Consider the following 10514-nt stretch of genomic DNA (forward strand, 5'->3'; position numbering starts at 1 on the left):
ACATAAAATATCAAAAGTAGGACGTTTTTAAAGCTGTATTTGATTGGTAAAAACTGTGTCCTAAATCAAATTGCAGACCATTTACTAACTTGAGCACGAGCATGAGTCGACGCGGCGGCGTTTTGGAGGAAGCAGTGAGTAAGAACAGCATCCGAGAGCGTATGAATAGTGCATGTAGTCATTCAGATAGCGCTGGAGCTGTGTCAAGTTCTTCTCCGCAGTTTGTAGCGATTCACTCGAGAGTTGGCAAGAGATACCAGGCTGTGATCCCTGACTTGCTACCGTCTTCAGCTGACGCTACAGAGCTAATGGACAAGAAGCAGACGCTAAAACAATTCAAGCTTCGATATTGCATTGAAAAAGCTGACGGTAGCGTGCTGCCAAAACTTTGTCGTTTGATTTTAATTATGTTAAACATTTTGTGTTACAGGTCTCGGACCAGAGCTGGACAGATATCTGAAATTGGCACGTTCACTGCGAGACGGAGCTACCTTTGACACGCAAGAACAAGTTTTGACGCTGGCACTCGAGCACCTGCACCGCTTCGATTACAATACCACGGATGCAGCTTGCGCGCTGTACGCACGACATAGTATCGAGCTACCGGGGTTGACTGCGTGTAGTAATTCAGGCGTATCTAAAGCAGCTGCTGCAGAAGAAGGCAAAAAATGGCTTTTAGGCTTTTATCGATGCATGAGATGCACCGAGATTGATGAAGACGTGCTTCATCAGATGTGTACGTTACACGAGAAGGCACAGTCCAGCACTGATGTGGTTCCTTTGACCGAAGCGAGCGTTTTGTCGCGACTGGTAACGCGAATTCTGACGTGGCGTGAGCAGTGTGAAGTAGTTGGTACTACAAAAGTGGAATGTGCACAATTAGTCCAATTACTGCACCAAGCAGAGAATATGCAGGTTGTATTGCCGGAAAAGAAAGCGATCGAGTCGAGGCTGCACGCTTTTGCAATTGCTCTTGCAAAATTAAAGGAGGCGCTTGAACACAGCAGTAAACGCCACCAGAATAAGAAGGTGGAGCTACAAGAGCTGGACGCACTGTTAAAAGCAGCTACAGCACCACTGCTTATTTTTCAGGAGGAACACAGCTTTCGTGAAACGTTGATTGAAGCGAAGGGACTTAAGTCTACTATTGATCACATGCTGGGAGAGAATAAGGTGAGCTTGCCACTAATTCGCGATGTACTGGCAAAAATTGAGCTGGTTCCAGTGAATTTTGAGCAAGAAGTTGAGCAATTTCAAAACAAGATGCACAGCGCGCAGACGTGGCTAGCAAAGGCTCGAAAGTGTATGCCCAATCGTCGAGCAACACGAAGGGCAGGAGGTATTGAAACGAAAAAAATGGACTTGAACGCTATTCGTGCCCTAGTGGATGACGCGCCGTGTGAAAATAGCACTGAGATGTTTGAAATGCAAGACTTGCTGGAGTGTGCGGACGTGTGGGCTGTCAAAATGAAGGAGGCGATTGATGGAGGGGCTAACGTGACGCTGGCGCACTTAAAAGAACTTTTAAACGAGGCAAAAGAGATTCCTGTGGTCATGGATGAGCAAAGGTTCTTGGAGGCTGAAATTGCGGCGCGTGAATGGAGTTCCCTTGCGTCATTAAAGTTGGCGTCTCGGGCGTCAATTGAAGAAATGGAGGAGCTGCATACAGATGCTAAAGCAATCCGGGAAAGAATGTACCTAAAAAAACAGTCGCGGTGGAAACCACAGGTGGAGCGCGATATTAATGCAGCGATGGATCAGTCCCGTAAGTGGATTGCTGAGCTTCGTGACAATCTTGGTGTTGTAGCGTTTGATAAGCTGTATGCTTCATTGTCATCGTATGTTCCTTTGCCGCACTTGTCGAAATCATCATTGTCCATCACAAGTGTCGAGAGAGCAAAAAAAAAGTCAATGGATGCAATAAGTAAATTAATTGAAAAAGCGCAGGCACTTATACTGGATGTGTCATCGTACACGTCACCTCTTAATGATTTGCTCTTAAAAGGAGTAGAAGCACAAGCTGAGGCAAGTGCAATTTTGATGAGCATTGGCTGTTTGTCGGAAACAAGTGGAAAGAATCGTCTAGTAGATGAATCCAGTCGTATGGATATTGATACGATGCCTCACGAGTTAGGGGATCTGGCGCAGGCTTCAGCTCTTTTAGAAAAAATTGACGCGTTCCCATTTACCTTTGAAGAAGGGCTTAGTCTCGCTAGTATTGTTGAAGGTGAAAGGGAATGGGCAGCACGCGTTCGGGAATGTATTCCCCCACGGCAATCGAGGAAGAAGCGTTTAGCTAATGAATCCTTCACGACAGAGCAATTGCAAGAATTGCTGAACGAATCCAAACGACTGCGCTTTCTGTTTCGTGATGAATTGCGCATTTTATCGAAAGAGTTTCATGATCTTGTAGCTTGGCGTGCAAAGGCTCACGAGGTTATTAACGGTGAAGTCAGTACGACTGTGGCGAATGCGCTCAAACGACTTCAGAAGTTCGATCTTGTGGTGTACGAAAAGCTACAGAAAGTGAAACAGAAGCTTCGTATCGGTGATGTTGCTCTTGGTGGTACGAATGGCGATACTAATGGAGTAATTGATGTGAGCAAACCATCAGTCTCCTCTATGGATCCAACTGAATCAATTAATAAGGACGTAGAGAGCGAACCGTCCGCGATTCTTATTAATGCTGACAATACTTTGGCTCCAACGAAGGTCCATAAAGACGAAGCATCAACGTCGGAGACTATTATATTGAAGGGTGAAGTTCATATAACTGAGAACGGAGTTCAAGCGATGACAGCTTCAAAAGACATGAACTTCTCCAACATGAATAATTGCGCAGTTCCGATTTTACAAGCGATAGAGATACATGCTGATATAATCATGACGCATATTCGGATGGAGAGTGGGTGCATGCAGAAATCGCTGTCGAAGAAAAAGGATGAAGACCCTAGCGATTTGAAAATGTCGTGGAAGGTGAATAACGGTCATAATCTGCTGCAACATGTGCTGGCAATGGCGGAGGAGAGCTTTGAAATTGTTGACACTTTGGAGCTTAAAGAAGCAGAGGCAAGACAGACAGTTGAGCAGCTAGTCTTGGCAGAAGAATTGGGCAGGAGTAGGGAAAATATTACAAATGAGTGTGTGCGAGTGCTAGATGGATGGAAACAACAGCTTGCTCGTGTACTTAAGGAAAGCGATGTGCTTAGTGTTGAAGCCCCGGAGCAAAAGATAATAAGCTTGATCGCATCGCTGCTGGAGTGGCTTCAAGGATCGCGGTCTCTTTTTTACGATGAAACCCTTCCTCTTCAAGATCTTGTTTTGAAAGGAGACAACATGTATGAAAACCTTCGTCAGATGAAGGAGCTTAACGCTTTGACACCCGTCGCTCTAGCAACTCTTGAACGAATGCTTTGGCCGCTACCATATTTAAAAGCTCATGAAAAGGTGGTGCTTGAATGGACAGAGCGCGTGCAGAAGTGTATCGCCAGCAAGCACGCGCAAGTTGATCAACTTCAAGCATTGCTTGACAGTGGAAGTGGACTTTTACTGGAGCAGGGTGCGTTTAAAATTGTGATAGATGAAGCTAGAAAAGCTAGGGTTTGGCTCTTGAAACTAAAAAAGCGCTTGCGAGCTTTGATGACGAAGGGTTGTGGAAGAATGAGCATGAACACTGCCCGTTCATTGGTAGAAGAAGGCGAAGACATTGCAATTGATATGCCCGTGTTTGATTATTTAAAAGAGCACACAGAGATTGCTAATGACTGGGAGAACCGTGTGCTGGCGTCCGGTATTGAAACAGGACAGGCCCGCGTAGCCACCCTGCTTGCCCTACTAAATGAATACGAATGTGTTCATTTGGTAATCGACCTTGACATGCACCGTGATGTTCTCAAGTCTGCCACGGAGCGCTATTGCATCTGTCGCCAACCATTTGACGGTTTAATGATTGGATGCGATTACTGCGATGACTGGTACCACGACAGCTGCATCGGTATGTCAAAGGAGAAGGTGGAGAAGGCCGACCACTATACTTGTCCGTCGTGTACAATCTTACAGGAGCTTACAGCAATGCTTCAGCAAGCAAAAGTGGCATGGGAGCGACACGACATGTGGGACATGCAAGATTATGCAAAATCTTTTGAGAAACACCAAGCTAGTGCCTTGCGCAAGGTGAAGCGTGAAGAAAAGACGGTGGAGCGCACTGAAATGCTTCTATTTAGCTGCAACAATCATATGAATCAGCTCCGAGCACGAATTGATGACATTGAACGTGCAAAAGCTTGTTTGTCCATCACGCCTACAGTCGGAGGTGGCACTCTTAGGCAACATCAGCCATTAGATCAAGCGTCGCAAGTGAAATCTTTATCCGTCCAACCCACTTTAGTCATGTCAGGGCCACAAGCAGGTTCAAATGCAACGGAAAGTACCACTATAAGCGCTCCTGCTAGCGCTGCGGGTCCAGCTGGTACACACGCCCTACTCCTCTCTGCTGCCACTGTTCCAAATAGCACGATTTCTACTTCGAGTGCAGCAGTATCGCCATCGACCAATACAGCTTTATTAGGTCTTCAGCAGTACTCAAGTATTCTGGTACCTTCTATCACTTCAGTTGGCAGCAACATAAAAAGTAAACCGAAGATGGAGTCTGTATCGGCGACTACAGATTTTATTGTTGTCAACGGAAACGGACGTAAGAAGGCAAATGTTCCGCCTTCGATAACTGCTGCGTTGACAGCATCATCGTTGTCTACTCCTGTTAGTCTGTGCCCGACACAACAGCAAAAGACTATTGGCGCGCCAAGCACTGCCACGTCTTCAAATTGTACTACTTCTCCTGCTTCAACCTCAAAGGCTACACCGCCACTAGTAAATTCGATGACTGCGACGTCGATGGGGAGCACGGAACGCTTAGCAGCACTCGTGGTTGCAGGTGGGGTTGAGCAACAGCTGACAAAAATGAAGAGCGAACACATCGAGGCAAGCAAACAGGTACTTGAGCTTCAGAGCTCGTTACGTCTTAGTCGCGAGCGTCTAGCACATGCTCAGCAATCTCTTCGTGAGCTGTCCGAAGTGTTCCACGCCCGGCATCGGCTATTACCTTACGCTCAAGCTTGGGTGAGGCAAGCCGTGACGTTGTTAAATACAACAGCAATCTTATCCCGCCCAAACATCGACTTATCAACGTTTCTTCCCCAAGAGTTTGCAACGGCACTTTTTGAAATGGCGCATCCTAATTCGAGCTCCCAGGCGACTCCAGAGTCGATGGGCATTGATCAGCTCTTCCCAATCGTTGATCTTTTCGCGCGATTACTGCGCACTGTATCGTGGAGTCAGATTGTTGCATCGTTGCTGCAGGAAAGGCCCTCACGCTGCAAGCTCAATGATGCGATAATGTATGCTGTAAAGTACGGACTATGGGAAGACAAACGGATCGTAACTCCGCTGCGGAGCTTGATTGGCCGCGTGGATGCGTGGGTCTCTCGCGCGCACAAATGCATGACAAAGTCATCGAACAAGACACAGCAACTGTCACGCTTAAAAGTGATTATGAATGAATACTCAAAGCTCCCTTTGACGCACGCCGAAACTGCAGAACCTTTAGCCGTTTATTTCGAAATGGTGATGACAGGCGGGGCCTTGAAGGACAAGAATACAGAGGACGATGAAGAACCTACTATTGAAGCAGCTGAAGCGGCCGCTACTAAAGCTTTAGATGAAGCAATGGTCGGGCTCTCCTCGTTAGTGAGTAGCACTGTGTGTGCTTCGAGTACAAATATAACTAAAAAACAAGCGCCACGTAAAAGGAAGACGTATGCTCGAAAAGATAAAGCCCCTGCTCGATCCTCAAAAAAGGCAAGAAAATTACCGAGTGCTAGTGGTGTTGGAAAAGTGGCTTTTGAGTCAATTGATTCCTCAATCATGACCCCGCAAACAAAGATTGAATGATCAAAGCAGCTTTACGCTAATCTGATGTGTTATTCAGCGCCATGCGAAGAGAAACGGGCACTATTTAATGCAGTAAACTTGAAGATTGTTGCTGAGCCATTGATGTGCACATCACATTGTCGAAAAAACTCGAATGAAGATGCATCAGCATTGTGTGATCAAATATTTAGCAGATGGACATGCCAAAAGCTGATTTTTTTGCTTAAATGTCGGACACTTACGCTTTTATTCAAAACGTTAAGTGGCCGTATAATCACATAGGGTTTCAGAATGTGCATTGTTCTCAGTAAAACACAGTAACCACTGACAGTCAGCAGCTACAAAATGTAAATGGATTATGCCAGCGTGGAAGTTTCTTTATAGCTGTGACAATTGCGAACGGGAAAACGTGAGGAGAAAAACAAGTTGGAGAGGAATCTGAAAGGTGCTGAAACCAATGTCATGGACAGGAATGTTGTCGAGTAACATTAAACAAATTCATAAATTAAATGTGATGATGGCGGCAATTAAGAATATATGCACGAGATGCCAGCTTTAGTTGTACAGCTTAGGCATTTAAGGATTGGATGGATCCCATTTCGTTTGGTCCTGACAAACTCAACTTTTCACAGGGTAAAATGAAAACTGTATTAAATATAATTAAGTGTCCCTTGTTGTATCTTTGTAAATGCTAACTTAACTATAATCTAATACTAAACATGTAATTGAATTCTTATCTCTATCTTATCTGTAACTCTCTCTTTGATTACTCCTACAGCTGATTAGTCTGCGGAATAAATAGGTATAATGGTCTATACCTATTTAAGAATAAGAATTCTGAATATTACTATATAAAGTAATATCCTGCAAATATTATCTACCTTTTAGATAATATACTAATTAGCAACCTTTAAGTGTTACTTTCATGTAACGATACACCCCGTTACAGAACGTGCAAGGCTTTGATACTGCTGGCAACAGCAGCCCAGACAGCGTGGCTTACGAGCGCTATCCATTGCGTTACAAGAGTCGTCTCAGAGTCAACTGATGAATTTGCGCATAGTATTACTTCTACTCTTACGCACTGTAAGGTGGATTTGCGCGAGCCCACGTGTAAATGCAATTGTTGCAGCTAACCAACGTCAAGTTTCATTATAGTGTAGGCGGGCACTTCGTAATTCGGCCACGCTCTACTTAGACACACACCCTAACACAGCGAGGAAGCGGTTAGACCGGCTTCACTTGCGTGGGTAGTTGTGGTGGGCGCCTTAGCGACCTCACCCAACGCACTAAGTTATTTAGTTAAGTGTCGTCACGGGAGCGGTATTCCGGCTCCTCGTGCGCACTTACTAAGTAGAAAGTAGTTTTCAGACTGATTATGTAGCGGAGCTATCTCGCTCCTAAAGTCAGAGGAAGACTTTTAGACTCAGAGAGTCACTTAGTTCTATTGAACTAATGGGTTTAACAACTCAGGGAGTCGTACAAGCTACTAAAGCTTAAGGAATCCTAGTTCAGGGGATTCAGGGGTTCGTAGAACCAAGTGGCAACTAGTGCCCAAGAGGATATACCTTAGAAAGGCTTCTATCTCTTACAGATCAATGCGCAAGTCTTAGGAAGGCACTTCACGCTTTAAGATCAAAAGGGGGACTGCACATTATTTGATATTTAAATCTAAAAAACTTACCCTAGCTAATTAAAAGTAGATTTTGGCCGCCAGATTTATATCTGGCGGCGACCACATTTGTTACCCATCATAAATGGGATTTAAGTAACTAACTATTTTAAAATTAGATAAAATTGTATTTTACCCATAAAATAAATGTACCACAACAACGGTTCTCCAACCGATGTGTGCCCCATTCACCCTCCCCCATCAGACTGTTGACACCGAGTGACAACATTCGCTTCATTTCCTCTTTGAGGTTGGACTTCAACAGCTAACCGTTCGGTTGTGTTTTTCATTCCTTTGTCTCATGACAAACAAGCGTGAGTCACAGACTCTTAGTACCTTCCTCGACGATGAGGGAATGGTGGACTTTGAAAGTCACTCTCCATCAGAGGAGGAGGAGAAAGAGCGTCGTTCTTTCACGCCTTCGCCTCCGGATGAACGTCGGCGGGCCCCGAATCCGTTCCCAGAACGTGTTGCCGCTGATGTCTTAACTGCATTGAGCAGGACACGGGACCCTGAGTCCATCATCATTACGAATTCGCTCGATGAAGAGCAAGAGCGGATAATCTCCATATAGGAAAGAGCTCGTCGGGATGCCGAAATAGCGAAAGCTAAAACTCATAGTGAATATAGATTCACTTCGCTTAGTGCGGACGAGCGTCTCAAAGAGATAGCGGGTCACAGCTTGGGCACCTGGATCTACGGTGACCCGGCGAGGACGCCGGAGGAGATCGCTGCCCGCGACGCTCTTCATGAGCAATACCTTAAGCCAAAGATTATGACGCGAAGTCAGTATCTGACGCGTTTACGTGATCAAGCCCGTGGGGTTTCGGTGACCTCCATGAGGGAAATTCCGATCGTTTTGTTTCCAAACGAAACAAGAGTGAAAACGAAGAACTGGGTCCACCGGGCCCGCCGCCTTCGTAATATTTGGAAATAAGAGAGTCTGCGGATGTGGCTGATGTTCGTTTGAAACGGAAGCTTCGCTTCGATTTCGATTTCGCCAAGCTTAAGGCCAAAGGCATTGCGATCGTCATTTATGCCACAAAACGAAGTAAGGTGCTTCGGCTAACCGTACAAACATGGATCGAAGCCGCACTGAGGCTATAGATCCACCTAATTCTACGTCTGGTGGTGGGAAGCGTCGTTTGACGCGAGTTGACTCTGAGCTTGGCGCTCAAAAACGTCAACGGCGTACGGGCAACCTTGCCGAAGAGGTACCTTAAACTCTTAAACGTTTTCGGAAGAGGGGTACCCTGGCCACTTCACCCGATACTGGTATTGGCCCTTACGACGACGTCGCTTTAAAAGTTTCTTCACGTGAAACTGAAGGTCCCCCGCGAATCAAGCAGCGTGGGAGGGGGCTGAAATCTCGGTAGAAGCATTTGATGCTCTACGGCACGAGGTGCAACTTCTTTGTGAGGTCCTTGCTCAGGTTGAGAGCTCTTTTGAGGCAATTCAGAACCGCTTTTCTGCTGGAGCACCAGCAGCCTCGTTTAGAGGGCCAGCTGGATATCCTGGTGAGGATGCAGCAACCTGCGGTACGACCGCCTGTCTCGGCGCAAAGCGCCTTCAAGTCCACGTGGGAAGGTTCCCGATATGGCTTAAGCAAGCCAACGTAGAACACTGGGTGTGTACAGAGCTTGCTAGGAAGGTTTAGCGTATATGCTAGGTCTTTCTTGGTCACGACCGTAAATGGCCCAATAAAGCGCGGATGCAATTTGGTTTTAAAAACCGCGGAAACCAAGTTAGTAGGTAGGTTGTTAGCGTTTAGTAAAACTCTGTCTCCGACCATATAAGAATTAATACAGCTTCTGCCTTTGGCATCTGCTTGTTCTTTTTGTTTGTCTTGGCTATCAGCCATCGTATCCCTTACATATCTCAAGACACTAAATCGCGTCGCGAAAAACTCGCTTACTTGTTTCCGAACAATTATAGCGTGGTTCAGGGCTTGGTGGGGGAGAATAGCCCCTATCGGCTATTTCTCCCCCACCAAGCCCTGAACCACGCAGTGGTATCGTTAACGGAACTCGTGGGTGGGTAAGACCGTTGACATCGAACGAATTAGAGCCTGTAGAGGCATGTACAGCGTTATTTAACGCAAACTCTACCACTGGAAGCATTGAGCTCCAGCGTTTTGGTGTCTGAGCACACACACTGCGTAAAACGTCTTCAATGACGCAATTGACACGTTCAGTTTGACCATCGGTCTGCGGATGGTCCGCAGTGGACATGTACAAATCTGGTGCCAAGCACCCGGAAAATTAACCTCCACAATTTAACCGTGAAACCTTGAAACGGGGGTCCCGATCAGAGACAATTGCCACTGGCAAACCGTGTTGTCGAAACACGCGATCGATGAACAGCCTTGCTATACCTTCACCATCTGGTATCTGGCACAGCCGCTTAGTGAGCCATTTGCTCAATCGGTCAACAAAGACCACTATGCCAGACCTTTCGGTAGACCGATAAAAAGTCCATACTAGTGGACTCCCAACACCCTATAGGTATAAGCAGACTTGCCAGTGGCGCAGCAGCATGCGCCGAGGGTCTAACCCGTTGCCAAGTTCTGCATGTGCGAATGTATGTGATGACCCATTTATAAAGTTTGGGCCACCAACAAATCTGGCTTACAAAGCCGTAGGTCTGTTCTCTACCGAGATGACTACCAAGGACAGTATCGCGTGCCTCATAGAGGATTCGGTACTTCAAATCCTCATCATGAGGAACAACGACGCGCGGAGGATCCGCAGCGTCCGTGCAATAAAGTAATACGTCGTTATCGATAGATGTAATCTTGCACGCAAACGTGCCGACAAATTAAAACCCGAGTCCGAGTTCTTTAGAGCTCGTAGCAGAGCTACACACTGTTCATCCTTGGCGTAAGCCGAACGGAATAAATCAGTAATAGGCGACA

The 10514-nt window shown here is 46.2% G+C and overlaps 1 protein-coding gene across 1 annotated transcript; it reads left to right on the top strand.

Moving 5' to 3' along the window:
• Window positions 1-101: 101 nt before the first annotated feature.
• CCR75_004327 (uncharacterized protein) lies at window positions 102-5949 on the top strand (the record flags this gene model as incomplete). The annotated part of the gene is made up of 2 exons (XM_067962413.1): window positions 102-393; window positions 431-5949. The coding sequence occupies 2 exons, from the start codon at window positions 102-104 to the stop codon at window positions 5947-5949; spliced, it is 5811 nt and encodes a 1936-aa protein (XP_067818069.1).
• Between the last annotated feature and the right edge of the window lie 4565 nt (window positions 5950-10514).

Source organism: Bremia lactucae, linkage group LG6 (genome assembly GCF_004359215.1).
Source record: "Bremia lactucae strain SF5 linkage group LG6, whole genome shotgun sequence".
In the NCBI taxonomy this organism is placed as follows: domain Eukaryota; phylum Oomycota; class Peronosporomycetes; order Peronosporales; family Peronosporaceae; genus Bremia; species Bremia lactucae.